This window comes from Pleurodeles waltl, chromosome 2_2, assembly GCF_031143425.1.
Source record: "Pleurodeles waltl isolate 20211129_DDA chromosome 2_2, aPleWal1.hap1.20221129, whole genome shotgun sequence".
In the NCBI taxonomy this organism is placed as follows: Eukaryota; Metazoa; Chordata; class Amphibia; order Caudata; family Salamandridae; genus Pleurodeles; species Pleurodeles waltl.
This window is the reverse complement of record NC_090439.1, coordinates 119,282,802-119,305,217: the sequence shown is the minus strand read 5'-3', so window position 1 is coordinate 119,305,217 and position 22,416 is coordinate 119,282,802. Positions and strand designations below refer to the sequence as shown.

General features: G+C 43.3%; 1 protein-coding gene across 8 annotated transcripts in view; it reads left to right on the top strand.

Annotated features, from left to right (window-relative positions):
• The window catches only part of CDH20 (cadherin 20), a 1,654,453-nt gene that overhangs the window by 1,553,991 nt on the left and 78,046 nt on the right, over window positions 1-22,416 (top strand). For all 8 annotated transcript variants that reach the window (XM_069219506.1, XM_069219508.1, XM_069219509.1 and 5 more), the window contains 3 exons: window positions 2,804-2,971; window positions 12,983-13,170; window positions 21,366-21,619. In XM_069219506.1, coding sequence (XP_069075607.1) covers window positions 2,804-2,971; window positions 12,983-13,170; window positions 21,366-21,619 — 610 coding nt within the window. The remainder of the gene's footprint in view (window positions 1-2,803; window positions 2,972-12,982; window positions 13,171-21,365; window positions 21,620-22,416) is intronic.

Sequence of the window (22,416 nt, the reverse complement as noted above, 5' to 3'; positions counted from 1 at the left end):
TACTAACAACACCAAGCTCTACCTAAAAACCTAAAATAACAACATCACCCAACGGATACTCGGCCATCATCCGAACCCTGAATGTCCACACCAGACCTTGAGTTGAATTTTAACGAGGCAGAATTTACCTCGTTGCTAATGCCAGCAACTAACTGCAAGTCCTGGGATGGATCTACAAAGTTAACCTAGCAGACATCAACCTACAATTCTCCAGCAGTCAATCCCTTGGTTTCATATCTCAACTTCAAACCACACATCATTCACAATTCTAAAACTGTCTGGTATTAACTATCACTGCTCTGAATGAGAAACCATTCCTTGCCAAAGAGGACTTCAGAATACCTTTCTAGGCACTAGTCTCTTTTTACCCGTACAGAGGTCATTCACTACCTGGGGCACCCCTTCTGAGCAGCATCCTCCATGTTGCAGCACACTTCAAAGTTCTCTGAAAATGTTATCTTTGCCACAAGTGGAATTTACTCATGCTGCTCTCTTCTTGAAGTTCCAGACTTTACCTCTTCCCTAACTCAAATAAGCGAAAGATACTATATGTAAAACCTGACCTCAGGACTAGAACAGTCATGTCCTCTAGACATAAAGCCAGATTTATATAAAGAGGAGCAGTATGCCCTCGGCGAGCGCAAGAAGTTGTTTTTTCAATTAAGTGGGATTATGCATTTGCCCTGACGAGTATGATATTGGTTTTGAGAAAGGTTGCACACTTGCCATCAGAGTAATGATGGTCCGAAAAGGAGGAGAATTACTCCCTCTGTGCTTTAGCTCTTTCGCCCCACGGTCTCCTGTACCTTTGTGCAGAGAAGGCCTGAGTCTTACCGTTACAAGGACTACTTGAAGTAGTCGGTAGCTAATTTAATGTAAATTATGTGGCAAAATGAGGCACATCCTGTGGTTGTATTGTTTTGCTAATTTTTTATTTTAATACACATTAATACTGTCTAAGGAAACGTTTCACTGCATTAGCAAAAGTTTCACATCTGAATACATGAATCAACAACTAACGTCAACCTTTGCAAAAGGTCTTTTTTAGCACTTAATGATCAGTCTAATCTAGAAACAGACTTTTTTGCGGAAACCTTCAAAATGTGCAGCAACTGTGATAAATATATATTATGCGGCCACGGAATTACATAATTCCCGTGGCCTTAATTATATAAAAAAGAATGAAAGAAAACTCATAGAATGAAAAGAGCGATTGGGTTGAACTATAGCACTGGGTGAACATATCACATATGACATGGTCTCCTTGACAACTATAAAGTGCACATAATGGCCAGTGTAATTCTAGGGCACGTCTCAGTGCACAGATGCCTTTGCTTGGCCTGGGCTTCTGTGTTGTGTTTTAATTGAGTGGGAGAGATGGTGCTGACGGTCTCTAGGGATCAGATGGCAGTTCCCATAGTGGGCACTAATGGTTCCTTAATGACTCTGGTGGTTAGAACATCTGGGCACTTTAATTGATGTAATTGCTTTCCTGCCTCTGGGTGTTGAGGTGTCACGTTGCCTTTAGTGGGTATCAAAACATCCCTGCCCTATGTATGGGGAGCCAGAGGTTTCACGTAGTGGGAGAGCATCTCCCGTTCCTTCCGTACAAGGGCACAGCTGCTTTGTTCTTTCAGGATACAGTGTCACTCAGAGTGTCACACATAAGGCATTGAAGTGTCACACTTAAGGAAAATGAAAAGATGAAATTGTCACCCATAAGCCAACTGAATTTGTTTACAGCTATGTAGTGGAGTAGCACAGCTCCGGGGGAGGGGGGCTCAGAGAAAGTGGTAAGTGCAGTGGCGGCCCGCCCTTTAGGGCCGAGGGGCCACCCCCCCACCTTTTGCCCCCCATGAAGAGTGTCTGTCCGTCAGCCTGACAGACACTCTTCAAGTTCAGGTCAGGCAGCCAGGAGTAGACATGCACGATTTGCGCACACTCCTGGCTGCCTGAGCGGAACTTTGCTGGGCTGAGGAGGTCACAGCTCCTATAGGCGTGACCTCCTCGGCTCTGCAAAGGTGCCTCGAGGCCCTCCCCTGTGTGTTGCTAATGGATGTGCGTGCGTGTCTGTGTGTGAAAGAATGTGTGTGTGTGTGTGTGTGTGTGTGTGTCTGTGTGTGTGTCGCCCGCCCCCTCCCTCCTAAAGCTGCCGGCCGCCACTGGTAAGTGGTCAGAAAAAGTGGTAGGTGGTGAGGTGGGGACCCTCTCTCCCACCTCCATGTACTTAGCAGGAGGTAGAGGGAGTCAAGTTTCTTTATACCACTGATGCTATGACACTCTTAGATGCTAATTCCGAGCTCAGTGAAGTGGCATCCCCATGGCATATTCTTGCTGTTCAATTACCAGCAGGAGTGTGAAACGCGCACCCAGTGGTTCTTCTATTGCTGGTTAATTAGAAATAGAGCTTTTGAGTGTGAGCAGGTAATGCAACCAAGTCGCGCTGAAAAAAGAATTGGAGAGGGAAGCGTTGAATTTGTTAAGAATGAATAAGAAATATAAATATGGCGGCAAAGAGAAAGATAAGGCCTATTGAAGAAGTCAAAGGAGCTTGAAAAGGTAGCGTGTTTCTGAATTCTATTTTAACCTAAAATAAAAAGTCTTTTTTGTGAATATGTTGAGGCTGTGTTGCCAGCTGACTGCAGCGTCCACCGTTCATGATAGTGCACTGCTGCCACCTAATGTTGATTCCGATAATTGCACCACATTTTCTGTGACTTCTCTTGGCTGCGTCTGCAGACGGCATTATTGGAAAAGGATGACCTTTTAATTCTAACTACATTTTCTTTTTCCCCGCCCACAGGCATAATCAGAACAGCTCTTACGAACATGGACAGAGAGGCTCAAGAATACTATGAAGTGATTGTCCAGGCCAAGGACATGGGCGGGCAGCTGGGAGGATTAGCCGGCACCACCACAGTCAACATCTCCCTGAGTGATGTTAACGACAATCCCCCCAGGTTTCCTCAGAGTAAGTATCTGCGTCTCTGTGAACTGGAAAAGCACCTCCACGACAGGGCCCAGGGAGGACAGCACCTTACAACCACATGGAACTGAACAGGTGCCCTCCTGCCTCTGCCTCTGCCCTTTCGGTCTTGAATTATAAAGGTCCTCATGTGTGTGGAAACGTGAAGATTTAGGTTTTTACATTCTTTGTATTAATTTTGTTTCTTTAGAAAAACAGCACAATAACAACCTGGTCCGTGGTACTTTCCATCTGTGCCTCTAGGTACCCTTCTTAGGTCTAGTGCTTAATTTGTAAAAGATTAAGGGCCTGATTTAGAACTTGGTGGACGGGTTACTCCATCACAACGGTGGCAGACATCATGTCCGCTAAAATGGAATTCACATTCTATCATATGGGATTTAGATTTTGGTGGATGGGATATCCATCACCATTGTGACGGTGTAACCCATCCGCCGAGTTCTCAATCACATCCTAAGTGCCAGGGTCCAAGGTTTTGCTCAATGAACTCCTGCAACTGGCACAGTCCACTTCCCTTTTTAACTGCAGGCTTAAGTTCAAGTTTTACCATTTTTTTACAGCTATATTAAATAGTTCAATGCTCCACTAATAAACGTTGCTAAAAATACATACACTGCATTACCATGTGGTTGTTCCTTATAACTATATGCTGGTGTTTGCAATTAAGTGCCGGTGCTGGGCACCGGAAAACACAGGCACAAATTAAGCACTGCTTAGGTCTATCCTTCTTACCACAGGAGTCCAATGTGGATATAAGCTGTTTTCACCTCATATGCCCGGTAACCCTTTATTCGTCAGCGGTGTATGCAGTGGTGTGCCCTTGGTCCTATAACAAACACGGTGCAGAGGAGCCCCCAACCTTACTCTTTTAGGGGTCGCATTCAGCTCCAAGCCTTCACATTCTGCAGGGTCGGAGGCCATTTGCGTTATACCTTTGGCTGCGTGTGCTTTCAGTGTACACGAATAACGATTCCTTAAATTGACCCCAGAGTAAACAATGTATATGACTTTAAATATACCGTCTTACACACAACGTACTTATTTTGTTGGTATATTTTGATTTTTTTTAAGGGATTGTTGTGGTTACAAGTGGTTGACATTGCCCAGAGGCATATTCTGTGTTTTCTTTTTTTTTTTAATGTGACAACTAAGTTTATCATCGATGATGTTTTAAGTATTGTTTTGTCCATACCTTCTTTTAAAAAATACATGTGTTGTCTTAAAGAGCGGTATCGCTGTAACATTCTTAATTATGAATTTTGTAGGATGTGATTAGTCAACACTAGTAACACCATAGGAAGACAATTTCTATTGTGTGTTTCTCAAACGTTTTTAATTCACGTGATCCCATTTCCATTTATTAATACAACGCAGTCTTGGTCGTAGTCTCAATGCAGAAGATTGCTAGCTTGTCCAAGACTTTTAATTGTATATCGGCCCCCATTGCCTCCTCCTCACCCATTCGGTGTCACTCCTACAGCTTGTAAAGACACTGTCCACAGTGTCTGCTTACCTGGCACTTGCTATTTAGTCAAAGATAAGCCACAGCATTTATGTTTAACTTCATGTTTGATGACAACCTTAGAGCGGTTCATAAGGCAAGAGTTGGTGCCAAAATGTGCGTTTTGAATGGCTGACTTCTGTACAAGGTCTGTGCTTGAGACTTTTGGATACACTGTCACAAATAATTGCACCACATTTCCCAAGCCAGCAGAGGTGGCAACTTGGTGTTTTCTCTGCTGTTCGGAAAGAGGATTTTCTAATTGATATCCACTTCAACATTTTCCAGGGTTTGAATCCTAGAAAAAAATGCTGTAACAAATCTAGATGGAATGGATTTTCATAGTAGCCATTGTGAACATCTGTCCTATTTCCGACCCTTCTGGACCTATGTTGGACATACCGGACCTGCGATCTTATGAGTCTGGATGTGATAGTCAAATCTGAAATGGCAACATTTTTCAGTTCATGTGTACAGTAGAGATGCTTTGTACTAGAGCTGATGCTCACACGCTTGCTAGGAGTTTCAGGCTCCATAACTATGCTATTTAAAAATCGAGTTATGTACACTTAACGTAGATGAGATTTCTTGGATGGGATGCAAAAATACCACAATTTTTAGGTCCGAGGTTAACTAAGACCTTTTGAATTTACTAAAATTATACGTACAATATACTTACATATAACTGCTTTCATCCAGTCCTCTTCATCCTTTGGTCTTTTGAAGTGGCATCCACATTTCTCTTCTGCCCTCTGCAGTGTAGAACATGGGCAGTGGTTGAGCCCACTTCAGTCACTGGATAACTTTGCTTAACTGTAAGTGGCATCATTCTGCCATGTCACATCACAAAGTGCACATCTGCACACAAAGGAGTTTCCTTCAGTGCAAGGGACTACTGTGGCAATGTGCGCTTTTTGAGACCACTATTTTTTTCACTTTTAGACAATCTTTTGCTTTTATTGGTAAGGGATAACAGCTCCCCACAGTAAAGGGTTACAAAAAACATAACAAAACAAACGTTGACAAAGCCAAAACGTTAACATCCAAAGCAGGGCTTAATGGCTTTGCCAAAGCTTGTTTTTTTTCAATTCTCTTCTTTTGCCTATTTTCCTTTGAAAGACATTTTAAATCCTCTCTTACCATTTCGCTAACATGGATAGTTTACTGGAGCTATGTTGCCCCCTGAGGATGTGAAAGACCTTCCTTTCATCCTTGGGGTTTAATATTTTAGCAGAAAGGCATATGTTCTTTTCACGTGTCCTCTGTGAAACTTGTAATGTACTAATTATTGTGCTTTCATGCCACCTCTTTGTGTCTCTGTCAGAGTCTTTCATGTTATGGCAGATGGTTTATTTCACCATGAGAAGAAATCAAGGCAGTTGTATGGTAAATAATTTAATTGTAATCTTTTCTTATGGGATTAAGACTGTCTAAATCACTTTCTGAGAACAATCAGTGTTGAGTTTCGTAGGTACCAAGCACTTAATGCAGATTTAATGATAACAGTTATACATCCAATGAGGCTGGAGGATGTTCAAGGAGTTTGTTTATTGGTGGATGATGCCATATTTGGCAGGGTTATACATAGATTGGCAAATTTAGGCCCATATTTATACTTTTTAGCGCAGCAGTTGCGTCTTTTTTTTAAGAAAAAGCAGCGCAAACTTACATAATACAATTGTATTTTGTAAGTTTGTGCCTCTTTTGCATGAAAAAGCAGCACAAATGCAGCGCTAAAAAAGTATAAATAGGGGCCTTAGTGAGCTTGGGTTATACATAGATTGACCAGAATGGCTGACTTGTGATCCAACCAGACTACTATGTGTCACCTTAATATGACAGTCACAAATTGCATTGTATGGACCAGTCAAGTAAAATACGTTTTTGTAAGTTGCATTTATAGAAAACCCATAACCTCGAGGTGTTTCTTATGAAAGGCATGGGGTTGCCAAGTTGACTTCCAATGCTTAATTTGTTAAAACTAAAAACTAACTAAGTCCAGGGTCTCATAGTTTTCCATATGTACCTGCCACTGGCAATGCCAGTTTCCAAGACTGCTTATGACCAAGGCTGAATAAACTTGATCCCAACTCCTTTTTTCTTTCTTCTGACACCTTACACTTCCGTTTTCTGACTCATTCATGTTTTGTCCCTTTGAAACAGTTTTCTTATCTCTCGCTGTAGCTAAATTATGCACTGTAGTGTCATCAGCCTAGTGGCCGCACTTTATTATATTTTTGATTTCACTGACCACAAATAAGTGCAGCAGAAACAAAACACAAAGTGACGGCTTAGCATGAACACAGAGAATACTAGCATTTACAACAGTTTACACCATAAATGGTATAGATTTTATCAACGTTCTATCACCTGGATTCAAGCATGTGAGATTCAGATGACACACCGAACACTACAGATGAAGCCTGAACCCATAGAGCTCGCTTTGAGCGCTGAATCGAGTAGAACTCTGGTCTTTCCTCGATTGGTGAAGTACTTGATTTCCAGTACGCCTAGGGGAGATTTAAATTACACTGTCGTAATTCGAGTAATTTGGGGAATTTCGTGTTACACTCGTTCGCAAAAAAAAAAAAATTACTTCATTATTGGGGCGACCAGGCGTCCAGGGTTTGTTGGGACAGTCGCGGTTTTTCACCAACTGGCCCAGCAGACTTCGGGAAATTAACTCCAGTCCTGGTTTTTAGAGGGGTCGACTGAAAATGGTGGGAGGTGCCTTTTTTATTTCTTCCAAATAATGGAAAGTTAGCAGCGTTTATAAGAAAGCAATTTAATTAACAGTCATGATACTGGCTTTAAAAACTGCATTTTATTTATGTTCTAATTCCCTGTGCTGTAATTCTATGGTGATGAGCGCTGTCATTCTGCGTGATTGGCTGAAGTAAAAGTGTAGTCCATTTTCTATTTTTATGAAATGTCCCGGTTTTTTACTGTAAAGTTCTGGTCACCCTATCCATTATGCCACTTGAGTAATTACGCACCATTTATCGTATAAATTTACAGTGAAGCGCGCCATTCGCAGTAAAAAATTTACTGCGAACAAACTCGAACAACAAAACAGAAACATCTGCTGTTCACTGTGCTTTTGTGAAATTTGTTCTCATGCCAAAAATTTATGCAAGGATGGATTTCACACTAGGATATATTGTGAATGGGTGAAGATTTATTTTGGGTAATTATGAGTAATTTCATGGCATTTTACTAGGTGTTTGCAGAATTACACAAAAACAAATTAAGTGAATTTTGCACATCAGTAGCTTCAAGGCCTGAGCAGTTACTATGGAAATAAAGATACATCCCTAAAATATATTCATTGCTTTTTCTAAGTGAATGAAATAAGTTAGAACATGTTTACTGTACAGTAGTAACAAGGCAATAATGAATCATGCCAACTGTTAAAATACATAAATATGTACGTTTAATTTTGAGGTTTAGGTCTGACTTAACAGTATAGTTGTCTGCTTGACATTGTCTTAACAGTTCAAACAAATATACAGAGTTAGCTTTGGCTCACCCACAGGAGTATTACTGTTGTACCGTATGCTGTTAGTTGTTTTGCTGTATCATTCCATCGCATATGCAGTACTTGCATTACAATCCATGAGGGACTATTTTACATCTAGAAAATATTCGGACTCATGACACGTTAAGCTCATACATGCATTACATGCAGAAAGAAGATTTTCTTTGTCTTGTTTTTACTACACTGACTTTTATTAAATGGTTAAGTCCGTACTCGATAGGAAAGCCAGGCCTACTGGCTTTACCAGTGCTTTCTTTTTAAAAAAGTGTCCTGCCTAAAGGTATTGCAACATAGTTTGTGAATCAGTTACTTTTCATGTCCCCGTTGAGTAAGTGAATTGGGTTGAACAAAGCGCTGTCTTGTGGAGGACAAGTGTCCAAAGTGATGTGACAACATCGATCCTTTGTTGAAAAGAGCACTGTTTGCTCAAGAAATGTCAGAGTGGCCACACATTAAGAGTGCTGCTAACACATAATCGATGCAGAGTATTGATCACAGAGCTGTTACAATGATCACATGGGCTAGGGAAAGCGACCTCAATTAAATCATGTCAGTGAAGCAGCACACGTTGGTATGCTAAGCAACGCTTAAGTGAAAACCAAAACCTAGGTTTTCTGGGCTCTGAGTAATTAGAAAATAGCACTATCGTAATGGGATGCAAAACATCACAAAATGTCCACACGGACACAAAGGCTTTCATTCCACACGATCCCGTGTGTAAATTGTGCACCCAGTAAACACCAAAAGGGCTTGGTTCATATTTTGAAGGTGAGCAATTTGCACCCATTACATGTTTGAGTTCCGGAATGCAGGATATCTCTCTAATTCTGCATGACTTCTCCATTCTCCATGTGCTCCAATCCAACATTTGTACTATTTGCTTGCATGATTTCTGCCAGGTTTTTACACGCCAGGTGCTCTACAGGCAGGCACTTGTCGGGCCCAAATAGTGCCTGATTTGGCTTTCCCATTTTGGTGCCAATGGGAGTTTGCAACCGAATCAGGATTCGCACCTGATTTGGAAGAAGGGTCAAAGTGTTTGCATGATTTGTTTTATTTTTTTGTTTTTTCTGACTTTCTGACGAAACCGAAAAACTCATTGATGAGCAAATTTTCTCCTGTAGAAGGGAGCTTGTGGAAGAGCAAACGACACCTGGCCAATAAGGAGCAGCCGCTTCTCCTGCCTTATCGAGGCAGATTCAAATTAGAAACATAAACACAGGCAGGGATTTAAGTGGCCCGGATCTGCCCGGATATCAGACCGGGTAAAAATTAAAAATGACATTGAAACTGGTTCTATATTCATGTACTGAATTTTACGAGCAATAACACTGAGATATTTTGTAACAATGAATGTGAAAAACACTAGCTTAATGTTTATAACTTAATTCCTGTCTGTTTCACGTTTTGCTTAATCTTGCACTCCCTAAGAGTGTTTACTATTTTCAGGATGTTGTGATTCTGTATTTTCATGTGGTATATTATTCTGGTATAGTGCATACTTTAAACTGAGTCACCTCCAGGTGTTTTTAACAGGCCACAATTAAAAACTCCAACATTGAGGCTCGTGGATGTGTGGGTTTCTCCCCATGCCTCTCAGCGGGTCGAAAAGGAGTTCAAAATATATGGTCATCCAGTCCTTGGCCACTCTGCAGGCCTCAGAATGCAATATTCATATACCCCAGTTGCAATTGTGATTCTGTTCAAATGTGTGGGAAGCATATATGCAGCGAATACAGTGCTTACACAAGAGAGGGTGTGTTTGGGGGTGGCGAAGTGAAGGAGACACGAGGAAGTGCAATGCCAATGGGTCTCACCTATGTAATAGCTATTGACTTTGCCAATCTTTTTTAGCCGTGTTGTACACCAGCATGGCTGCTGTTTAGCATAGCTAAATGTTTGTGGCCTAAAGGAGAGTGGCGTGGAGTGGCGTAGAGTGGATTAGTAGGGAGTAGCAAAGAGTAGTGTCTTGTGGAGTGGAGTGTTACAGTGTTGAAGAATGCAGTGGCTTAGAATGCAGTGGTGCAGAGCAGACTAGACTGGCCTAGAGTTCAGTGCTGAAGAGTAGAGTGGCATAGAGTGCAGTGGCATCGAGTTCAGTGGCATAGAGTGCAGTGATACAGACTAGAGTGCAGTAGCATAGGGTGGTGGAGAGTAGAGTGTGTGTAGAGTGGAATGTCATAGAGAGTAGTGGCATAGAGTAGAGAGGTGTACAGTGTAGTGGCATAAAGAAGAGTGTAGTAGTGTGGAGTGGAGTACCACAGAGTAGAGTGTTGTAGAGTGCTGTGGTGTAGAGTGAAGGTATGCAGAGTAACATGACATAGAGTGTAGTGGCATAGAGCGCATTGACACGGAGTGCAGTAGAGTGGCATTGAGTGGAATAGAGCAGAGGACAGTGGCTCTGAATGCAGTGGGATAGAGTGTAGTGGTGCAGAGTACAGTGGCATGGAGTTTAGTGGCAGAGAGTGCAGTGTTGCAGAGTAGAGTGTTGTAAAGTACAGTGGTTTAGAGAAGAGTGTCATAGAGTGCAGTGGCATATTATAGAATGCTGTAGAGTAGAGTGGTGTAGAACACAGTGGTGCAGAGTAGAATAGAGTGGCATAGAGTGCAATGGTTTAGAACAGAATGGCATAGAGTGTATTGGCATATAGTGCAGAGATGTAGAGTGTTGCAGAGTAGAGTATAGTGGGGCAGAGTACAGTGGTGCAGAGTAGATTGGCAGAGAGTGCAGTGGGGCAGAGTGCATTGGTTTTGAGTAGAAGGGTGTAAAGTGCATTGGCATAGAGTGCAGAGGTTTAGAGCAGAGTGGCTTAGAGTGTTGCAGAGTAGTGTAGAGTGATGTACAGTGCAATGGCATTGAGTAGAGTGGTATAGAGTCAGGTGGTGCAGCGTGGAGTAGAGTGGCATAGAGTATAGTGGCATAGAGTGCATAGAGTGGATTGTTTCGTAATAAAGTGAAATGCCATAGAGTGGAGTGGTACAGGGTAAAGTGGAGTAGGCAGAGCAGAATGAAGTTGCATAGGGTGGAGTGGCATACAGTGCAGTGGTGTGCAATAGAATAGAGTGGCAAAGTGGACTGACGTGAGGTGCAGTGGTGTAGAGTGGAGTTGTACAGAGTAGGATGCATTGGTGTAGAATGCATGGGCTTAGAGTGCAGTGGCATAGAGTGCAGCAATCCAGAGTATAGTAGCATTGAGCAGCATAGAGTCGAGTGTTGCAGAGTAGAGTGGCATATAGGGAGGGGTGCAGGGTAAAGTGGGGTGAGGCAGGGTAGAGTGTAGTTGCGTATAGTAGAGTGGCATAGAGCAGAGTAGGGTGGGGTACAGTGCAGGAGTGCAGAGTAGATTAGAGTGGTGTAAAATGCACTGGTGTACAGTGCAATGGTTTAAAATGGAGTGGTACAAAGTAGAGTGCAATGGTATAGAGTGTATGGCCTTGGAGTGCAGTGGCATAGAGTGCAGCATTTCAGGGTACAGTGGCCTGGAGTGGGCTAGAGTAGAGTGGGGTAGAGTGGAGTGGTGCACAGTAGAGTGGATTGGCCCAGACTTGAGCAGTATAGACTGCAGTGGCAAAAAGTGCAGTGGTGTAGAAGGGCATACAGTGCGTTGGCATAAAGTAGAATGGTGCACAGTAGGGTAGAGAGGCATTGAGTGAATGTCATAGAGTGCACTGGGTAAAATTGAATGGTGCAAGGTAGATTGCAGTGACACAGAGTGGAATGGCATAGAGTGGGGTGGCGTAGAGTAGAGTGGTTCATAGTAAAGTGCAGTGGAGTGGTGCAGAGTAGAGTGGAGTGGCATGAAGTGGAGTATGCCTGGTGTGGTAGCCCACTGGCATTACAGACAATACATTCACAATTGAAATGACCATTACCTCCTTCTCCATTCCCTCTCTTGCAGCCATAGTCATGGCTGCAAGCGAGGGAATAGGATGCAGAGTAAGCCAATTTCTGGTAATTAATTTTGATATTACCTCCTTGTCCATTCCCTCACTTGCAGCCATAGTCAAGTAAGTCATTTAGACATTATGGGCCTGATTCTAACTTTGGAGGACGGTGTTAAACCGTCCCAAAAGTGGCGGATATACCACCTACCGTATTACGAGTTCCATAGGATATAATGGACTCGTAATACGGTAGGTGGTATATCCGCCACTTTTGGGACGGTTTAACACCGTCCTCCAAAGTTAGAATCAGGCCCTATATTTTTATAGACATACAGTCCACTGATAAAAGTGTACAGCACACAAACTATGTTGTATAGAAATGTCATCACCTAGTGTATTGATTTGCTTTGAACATATTATAATATTTGTTTCCACCGCAAATCACAAAAACAAAAAAATGCTTTATTGGTGTCTTCCTAATTCTGATATATTCCGAAATATCTGCACAGTTCATTAACAGACATTTACACTTTGTTGTGTGCTAGAAAACAGCTTTTCTTTCACAGCAAGGTTGTCACACAATCCCTCTCACTTTGAAGTCAGAGAAAGAAAAGTAAACACCAAGCTTTGAAGACAGAGCCCGACATTAGACCTTGGTCTTTGAATGCACTGCAAATGTAACAAGATAAGAGCAGGATTTAAGGCGTGTTTACAGAAAGGAGTCACTTGGAAGGATACAGTAAATAGGCAGATCTCCATGCAGGGACAAACTCAAACTGGGCAGCCTAAAAAAATTAAAGCCAGAAAATAGAAAGCAAGGAAATACCAGTGGAGTGGCACACAATGGGAATCACAGAAATGTATACACGTTTAAGCATTGCCTACAATTATGTAGGCCACAAAACCTTTAGAGACCCCCACACACACACTTTTTTCATCCCACCTAGAGCCCTGAATAGAGGCAAAATATTGATGTGAAATAACAACCTCGCAAATCATGGTCTAGGCCCTCTGTAAGTAAACTGCCTTGTTCATAAGTCAACCTGTGTTTTATTCTCCTTCGTCCCAACAGAGCACTACCAGATGAGTGTGCTGGAATCAGCCCCCGTCACTTCCGTTGTGGGCCGAATTCTCGCCAGAGACCTCGATGAAGGCGTAAATGCAGAAATGAAGTACAGCATCGTGGACGGAGATGGGCGGGATTTCTTTGACATCAGTACGGATCCGATTTCCCAAGCCGCCGTCATCACTGTGGGAAAGGTAGTCATTTCCTTTGTTTTCAAACCTAGTCCAGTCCAGCCCTCGTTATAGCCTATCTGCATTCAGAGTGTTGTGTTGACAAAGATTGCCTAGGTGGCCATATTATGGGCATCGTAGTTTCATTGGCGGGGGGCATGCTACATTTAATTGTTTTGTGTAATACATTCCCTATATAAACACCGAGATTACATTCAGAGTAGCACGTCTGATCTCAGTCCTCAGAATGGTGCGGCTAAGGGGAGGTTTCTTTTGATTAATAAAATATATGAATATTTTATCACCCTCTGCTTAATATCTAACTGCGCCTCTTATTTCTTTAAACAGTGTTTGATGCTTAATTGCACGTCAGCCCAAAACGATTTAATAAATATTCTCTTCTGCTCTATTTACACTTTTCACCCTGGTGCACCATAAACAGTTTTCAAGTAAGATTTAGATAATTTATAAACCAATAAATCCATGCTTTTTCTTAATTGCCGCCTGAAGATCCATAAATGCTAATTAGCCCATAAGTGTCAGTCTTAAAAAAGCCATCTGGGAAATGGCTCGCTCCTAAGGTAACGTGCGGCTCTGAGCTGAAGTGAAAAGTCTTCAGAATGCCACCTGAGGGGGAATTGGTAGCCTTTCACTGTAGCTCTCGTGGCACGTACCGCAGAGCATCTCATTCATGCTAGAGCTCACATCTCACAGTTTACAGTAAGATAGAGACTTGTTATCACCCCTTATTTCAACAAGTGTCCATTTGGCAAAAAACAAACATATTACGAGCAAGATGTTTTCATTACCAGTTGTAATTATTAGGCTAAGGACCTCATCAGTGGCGTAACGCAAAATGTTGGGGCCAGCCTTTAAAATGTTATGAGGGGGCACGGAACTCCCATATCGCACAGATAATCAATGTCCTTCTTGCACCGCAGGGGCTCCAAAGTTCTGCATTACACCCCTGGCCCTCATTCTTTGCATTTTAGGGCAGTGATACCACACCCGTAAGTACCAATTGTGCAAAGTGCTAGATTTACAGGGTTAAGGCCCATATTTATACTTTTTAGCGCCGCATTTGTGCTGCTTTTTGACGCAAAAGCGGCGCAAACTTACAAAATACAATTGTAAGTGTGCACTCTGAGAAAGAGAACAGGTAGGCTGAATCCAATGCTAAATTAATTAACCCGATTCCCAAACCCTTAAACAGCTAAAAAAAAAAATATCGAAGAAGCACCGGATTATTTAAAAGAGCCTATACCCGGCTTCCTGCCAACTTCTCAAACCACTCTCAGAGCTACCTTTTGCCTGTTCCCCCAGAAGCCGCGCTTGCCTCTCAGTCTGAGAGCAGAGAGCAGGGTACGGTCTGACATCAGCTCTGTCCTTTTCAGTGCAGGTTTAGGGACTGAAAGGGACACGTTGACAGGGGAGATACCGGCGGGGGACTCAAGAGCGCAACCTGTGTTTCTGAACCCCCATCTTGTCTGCAGACCCAGGGCATGTGGCATAGCAATCCCTGCCAGAAGAGTATCTTTCAAGGTCCAGTGTTCCTCTGCTCTGATATCAGAGCAGATTAAAAACTCATTTTCTTTTAAAACTGCATAATTTTACAATTGTTTACCAACAAAGTAATCTACATGTTTCAAAACAAGAAATACATTTACAGTTTAACAGGAATGAAACTGATGTAAACACTGAGGGACATATTAATGGGAGGCTTTCACCGCCGGAGGTCCACTTTTTTTTTACCCTCCAGCGGCGCATGCCTTCCAACCATATCTATGAAGCCGCACAAAGCCACTTTGTGTGGCTTTCTATAGCCATAAATATGGAGTAAGGCAACGCAGTGCAAGTTGCCGCATTGCGTTACTTTGCCCCAGGGAGATTGTTCGATGGGTGTTGTGGTGTTCTTTCCCATGGATTTTGACACTGTCCCAGATTTACTTAATCGTGTAAACCTGGGGCAGCACCAAAGCTTTACGCCTCCCAGAGCAGGCATAACAAGGCAAAATATTTTCAGTTCTCCTTGCTTTTTCCTCTCTGGCTTGTTTTTGTGAAGTAGGTGCCCCTTCCTGCACAAAAAAACTATCCTGCATGCAACGCAGGCACTCTAGCACCATGGTGCAAGGGAACCTGCCTTGGTGCTAGGGAGACACTTGTGTGCCATCCCAGGCTAAAGGACAGGAATGCACAGTATTTCATAAATACAATGCATTCCTAACCTTTTACATTGAAGTAGGACAGCGCAGCAAGAAGTCTTTCTGCGCTGCCCTGCGCCAATTCCCCATAAATATGGGCCTGAGTCTTTTTCCACAAGAAGAATTACTTCACTAACATGCCACCCCAGAAATATTAGAACAGCAGTTGTTGCTTAATCATACATTTATAGAGGTGACTAGCTTGGCTAAGATTTAGCATAGGGCATACAGCTGATACAAATAATTTAGGTAATGTGTGTGGGAAAGCTAACAGTGGCAAAATAAAATGCTACTATGGCTATGTAAAGAAATGGCTCCCTGTTGCAGTTACCCCCCACTTTTTGCCTGATACTGATGCTGACTTGACTGAGAAGTGTGCTGGGACCCTGCTAACCAGGCCCCAGCACCAGTGTTCTTTCACCTAAAATGTATCATTGTTTCCACAATTGGCACACCCTGGCATCCAGGTAAGTCCCTTGTAACTGGTACCCCTGGTACCAAGGGCCCTGATGCCAGGGAAGGTCTCTAAGGGCTGTAGCATATCTTATGCCACCCTGGGGACCCCTCACTCAGCACAGACACACTTCTTGCCAGCTTGTGTCTGCTAGTGGGGATAAAATGACTAAGTCGACATGGCACTCCCCTCAGGGTGCCATGCCAACCTCACACTGCCTGTGGCATAGGTAAGTCACCCCTCTAGTAGGCCTTACAGCCCTAAGGCAGGGTGCACTATACCACAGGTGAGGGCATAGGTGCATGAGCACTATGCCCCTACAGTGTCTAAGCAAAACCTTAGACATTGTAAGTACAGGGTAGCCATAAGAGAATATGGTCTGGGAGTCTGTCAAAAACGAACTCCACAGCTCCATAATGGCTACACTGAATACTGGGAAGTTTGGTACCAAACTTCTCAGAATAATAAACCCACACTGATGCCAGTGTTGGATTTATTAAAACATGCACACAGAGGGCATCTTAGAGATGCCCCCTGTATTTTACCCAATTGTTCAGTGCAGGACTGACTGGTCTCTGCCAGCCTGCTGCTGAGAGACAAGTTTCTGACTTGTGCTCTCAGAGGACAGAAACAAAGCCTGCTCTGGGTGGAGGTGCTTCACACCCCCCCCTGCAGGAACTGTAACACCTAGCAGTGAGCTTCAAAGGCTCAAGCTTCGTGTTACAATGCCCCAGGGCACTCCAGCTAGTGGAGATGCCCGCCCCCTGGACCCAGCCCCCACTTTTGGCGGCAAGTCCAGGAGAGATAATGAGAAAAACAAGGAGGAGTCACTGGCCAGTCAGGACAGCCCCTAAGGTGTCCTGCGCTGAGATGACTCTGACTTTCAGAAATCCTCCATCTTGTAGAAGGAGGATTCCCCCAATAGGAATAGGGATGTGCCCCCCTCTCCTCAGGGAGGAGGCACAAAGCCATTGGCTACTGCCCTCCCAGACCTAAACACACCCCTAAATTCAGTATTTAGGGGCTCCCCAGAACCTAGGAACTCAGATTCCTGCAACCTAAAGAAGAAGAGGACTGCTGAGCTGAAAACCCTGCAGAGAAGACGGAGACACCAACTGCTTTGGCCCCAGCCATACTGGCCTGTCTCCCCCCTTCGGAAGAAAACTGCTCCAGCGACGCTTTCCCCAGGACCAGCGACCTCTGAATCCTCAGAGGACTGCCCTGCTCTAAAAGGACCAAGAAACTCCAGAGAACAGCGGCCCTGTTCAACAAAGACTGCAACTTTGTTTCCAGAGGAGCAACTTTAAAGACCCCTGCAATTCCCGCCAGAAGTGTGAGACATGCAACACTGCACCCGGCGACTCCGACTCGACTGGTGAAGAAACAACGCTACAGGGAGGACCCCCAGGCAACTCCAAGTCTGTGAGTAACCAAAGTTGTCCCCCCTGAGCCCCCACAGCGACGCCTGCAGAGGGAATCCCGAGGCTCCCCCTGACCGCGACTGCCTGACTCCCAGATCCCGACACCTGGAAAAGACCCTGCACCTGCAGCCCCCAGGACCTGAAGGATCAGAACTCCAGTGCAGGAGTGACCCCCAGGAGGCCCTCTCCCTTGCCCAGGTGGTGGCTACCCCGAGGAGCCCCCCCCTTGCCTGCCTGCACCGCTGAAGAGACCCCTTGGTCTCCCATTGATTCCTATTACAAACCCAACGCTTGTTTGCACACTGCACCCGGCCGCCCCCGCGCTGCTGAGGGTGTACTTTTTGTGTCCCCCCCGGTGCCCTACAAAACCCCCCTGGTCTGCCCTCCGAAGACGCGGGTACTTACGTGCTGGCAGACTGGAACCAGGGCACCCCCTTCTCCATTGAAGCCTATGTGTTTTGGGCACCACTTTGAACTCTGCACCTGACCTGCCCTGAGCTGCTGGTGTGGTGACTTTGGGGTTGCTCTGAACCCCCAATGGTGGGCTACCTTGGACCCCAATTTGAACCCCGTAGGTGGTTTACCTTCCTCAAGAACTAACAATAACTTACCTCCCCTAGGAACTGTGAAAATTGCACTGTGTCCACTTTTAAAATAGCTATATGTGTTTTATGTAAAAAGTATATATGCTATTGTGATTATTCAAAGTTCCTAAAGTACTTACCTGCAATACCTTTCAAATGAGATATTACATGTAGAATTTGAACCTTTGGTTCTTAAAATAAACTAAGAAAATATATTTTTCTATAACAAAAACCTATTGGCCTGGAATTGTCTCTGAGTGTGTGTTCCTCATTTATTGCCTGTGTGTATGTACAACAAATGCTTAACACTACTCCTTTGATAAGCCTACTGCTCGACCACACTATCACAAAATAGAGCATTAGTATTATCTCTTTTTGCCACTATCTTACCTCTAAGGGGAACCCTTGGACTCTGTGCATACTATTCCTTACTTTGAAATAGTGCATACAGAGCCAACTTCCTACAGGCTAGTATTACAAGTATTGCAGAAAGAAATGAACACATGCTGTTATGCGTTAATTTAATTCCGATTTTTTTCTCATCCGGTTTTACTGGATGTGGGAGAACCAAAAAGAGAGCATGAGGTGTTGGCTGAGGCAGCAGCAGCTAAATCTCATTCGGTGTTTTTTAAATATTTTTTTTATAATAGGGGAGAGCATATAATACTACCTCCTGGTAGAAGAGAGCTTCCCCTCCGCTCCCCTATTTCTCCTACCGCCTCCCTTGCCCATCACCCCAAACATAGGCTGCTCATACATTTCCCACCTCCTAAGGGAAAGTGAGAAATGAATGCAAAAAAATAACATGGATTAGGGGATTCTGTGTGATTAACGACCGGCAAAATCAGTCCCTGGTAATTCCTCATTCCATGGTGTCTTAGGGTCTGATTTAGAAGTGGGCACACAGTTTACTCCTTCACAAAGGTGAGGGGACGGATATCCCGTCTGCCAAAATCTAAATCCCATTAGAATTAGATTTTGTAGGACAGGATATCCGTCACCTTTGTGACGATTAACCCAGAGTAACCCATCCATCAAGTTCTAAATCAGGCCCTTAATACTAATTGCAGGGCACTGGACTGTTTTTACCGGGTGGTAAGGGTAAAATTGCATACTATTTTACTGTAGCCCCTGTACTATGAAACTGAGAATGAAGATGTATGTGTCTTAACACAGTACAGTGTTCTAGTGTTGTGCAGTTTACGCAATTTCTATGGCCTCTTGGTGCTATTTGAGTTGTGATTGCTTGCCACCATTCAGGTGACTCCCTCCATGCTAGGAAACATTTCAAAATCTTGTTTTCCATTCCATGGTTTCATATGGATATTGGGTTCCTGGGAGTGTTCCTTGTTTTTCATGCTTTTGAGTGTGTGGTAGTTGTTATGTCCCTGTGATCTGTTTCCCAGAACTAATTCGAATTTTCATAGCAGAAAAATCCAGAGGAGTGTCCTTTGCCTTCTTCCTGCCAACCATTGTGGGTGTGTGGTGGATCACAAGTATTTGTGTTTAGATGGAAGTGTTTACTCATTCTACAAAAGGTCATTGTTATGTACTAGTAGAAATATATTTATTGTATTGTATTGTAATAGTATTAATATAGCACTTACTACCCCTGACGAGGCATCAAAGTGCTTTTTGGCGAGTAGCACGCTACTTCAGAACCCAACAAGAATTAGTGATGGATTATGGCGTGTCACTATTTCCCATTTAACACTACTAGCCTCCTTGTGAGGTCGAAGGGATTAAAAAGGCAGTTTTGTTTCCACAAGTGAAAAAAAATGGAACAATTATGAACAATGGAACCTTACTGAGCGGGATTGATGATCTCCATTTGATATCATGGAATGGGTAGGTCTTATTGCAAGCATGTCCTTAAATCGTAAGTAAATAGGCTAGATTTATTTTAATTTTGTCAAAAAATTCTCATAGGCAATTCTGAATCTAACCACTGGATGGCAGGACAATACAAGAATGTAAATATATAGCAAATCTCAAGTCTTCAAACAATTACCTCATGTAACTTGTCAACTGCAAAAGTAGTTTAGTGAGAATGTTGCACTATTTGTAGTACCTGTTGAGACAACTATTGTCAAACAAATGGCACGGGTGTGATATGGTGGTGCTAGTGCTCACAAAGGCCTGTATCCTGGAAGTGATAAACCTTGCCAGTGAGGTTTACCAGTGCAGAGCGTTATCAATGTACTGTGAGGGAGTACAAAGGCTTGATAATTATAAATTATAACCCTTCCCTACCAGTCTATTTCTATTCTGGTTTCATCACCTCCTTTTCCAATAAATGTCAAATAGGCCACAAGGAGGGAAGAGGGTTGTCCTTTGCCAGTGTTTTACTAACATCACTGTTTTTTATTTCAAAACCAATAAAAGCAATTAAAAGTATGTATTTTCACCTTTTTATTATAAACCCAAAATATCAAATCATAAAAAAATCTCTTACAAAAGCATTTTAGAGTTGTTCAAACCATTCTTAAATTGTACTAAAATAAAGTGAGGCAGACTTGTCCTATAAAGAAAGAACAGAGGCGAATTTACATCATTTTTAGGTTAAGTGAGCAAGCGCTCTGACGTGTTGTAATCTATCTGTGGGCTTTTAAGCATGCCCACATCACGCCCATCACTATCACTCGTTCATGGGCTTGCCTTTCAAAAATCCTTTGTTATCTTTGGTAAATGCTTTGCGTTTGTCCCTCCTTGGGGCACTTTTGTTTCCACCTTGTACATCGATCCTGTGACATGGATAATTGCACGTTTGCCAATATGCTTGACTGCGAGCAAACTTATTTTTCATTTTGTGTCTCTCCTTCGCGCCCATGCTGAGGCCGGCCGTGTTGCTTTGAAATGGCTCGCCTATGTCAACTGTTTTACTTTTTATTTTCAATTTCAAGGAATGTCCAGTCAGGAATTTACAATGCCATGATGCAAGGTTGCCTGCGCTGAAGGCAGGATCCTTTTTGTGCAGGAAAGGGCACCGCCCTGCATCAAAATAATCCTGAGCGGCATTTTCTGCAGACTGCAGCACACAAAGAAAGAGAAACAAACGAGGAGAAATAAAACTATTTCTCCTTGTTATGCCTCAACTGGGGATTCAAAGCATTTTCACGCATTCCCAGGTCTACCACTAATGCTAAACCTGGGAATGCACCGAAATCCATAGGTGGATGTGTGGGAACACCCGCTATCCACCCAATTTGTGCTCCCTTGCATTGCTCTAGATTTATCAAGCTATGCAGGGCCATGCAAGGTGGCATGATGAATCTTACTTAGATTTTGTGTCGCACTTGTGCCCTCTTACATGGTGCAAGGCAACGCAAAAGCTTGATAAATCTGGCCCTTGGCATTTAGCCAGCTTTTAAATATCACCAGCTGGGAATGTGTTGAATACTCTCTGACAGGGAACCTTTAAGCTTACTCCTGCATACAGTCGACATATATTTATTTACATAAATCTGAACTGCATAAATAACTGAATAATTAATACATTTGAACTTCCAGCAAAACATAATAAAAAACAAACTGACATGTATTTCACTTTCTTTTTTAGCCATTAAGTTTTGAGAGAAAGAAGACCTACGCTTTAAAAGTAGAAGGAGCCAATGCGCACTTGGAGGTGCGCTTTCTGAACCTCGGCCCATTCCGAGACCAGACCAACGTGCACATAACCGTTGAGGATGTGGACGAGCCTCCAGTGTTTGAGTCCAGTCTATATTTTGTGGAAGTGCCTGAAGATGTAGAAATTGGGACCACTGTACAGATAGTGTCTGCCAAGGACCCCGATGTGACCAACAACTCCATAAGGTGTGTCACTGTTACAGGTTGCCATATTCTACAAACGTGTAGTGTCCAGGTTTTGTACAGAATACACGTTTACTGTGGTGGCTGTTTGTGGGGCATTTGAGAGTTAGTGGTTGCTCAGGTGCAGTTCAAACTGAAGGGTCATGATTTCTTTCTTGAGGACCAGAAGTCAGATTGACTTCCTCAGGCGTGGAGTCTGTCCAGAGGCAGTGGGAGAAAGAGTAAAATACGTTTTTTTTCTTTTGTTGTGTGTACTTCTAGGATTAATTACTGGGTGCTCTGGGTAGTGTAGGTATAGATGGCAAAGGATGGTTTTTCTGCTAAGTAGTTAAGTTTAGCTGTGTGTGTTTGTGTATATGTGGCATCCAAAATGACGTGTTCCAGTGTGGTGTTAACATATTCATATTTTTATCTAGCAGTGGTCACGAAAGCTGCTGCAAGGAAGATGGTTTTGGGTGGTAGGAATGTGGTGTGAGGGAGACCACTGACCAACACATTACCACTACAGAGGTGACAGAGGATGAGAGCTTGGAAAGTGAGGGCTTAGAGAAACACGTTCATCTTGTGCAGGAGGCAGTTCTGGTACCAGGAGTTTCCTCATTTATGCAAACTTTCAAGGAGGAATTGGAGCCACTATAGAAGCCCATGGATTTGGCTTTGGAGCGTAGAGAAGCTAAAAAGCCTTCGAGTTGTGCTGTGTATTTCAAATCTGCAGTTCGAGTTTACCAGCTGGAAGGGCTCAGTTGAATGTATGCTACAAAGGAATAGTGTATAGGCATTGCTTCAGACATTAAGGGCCT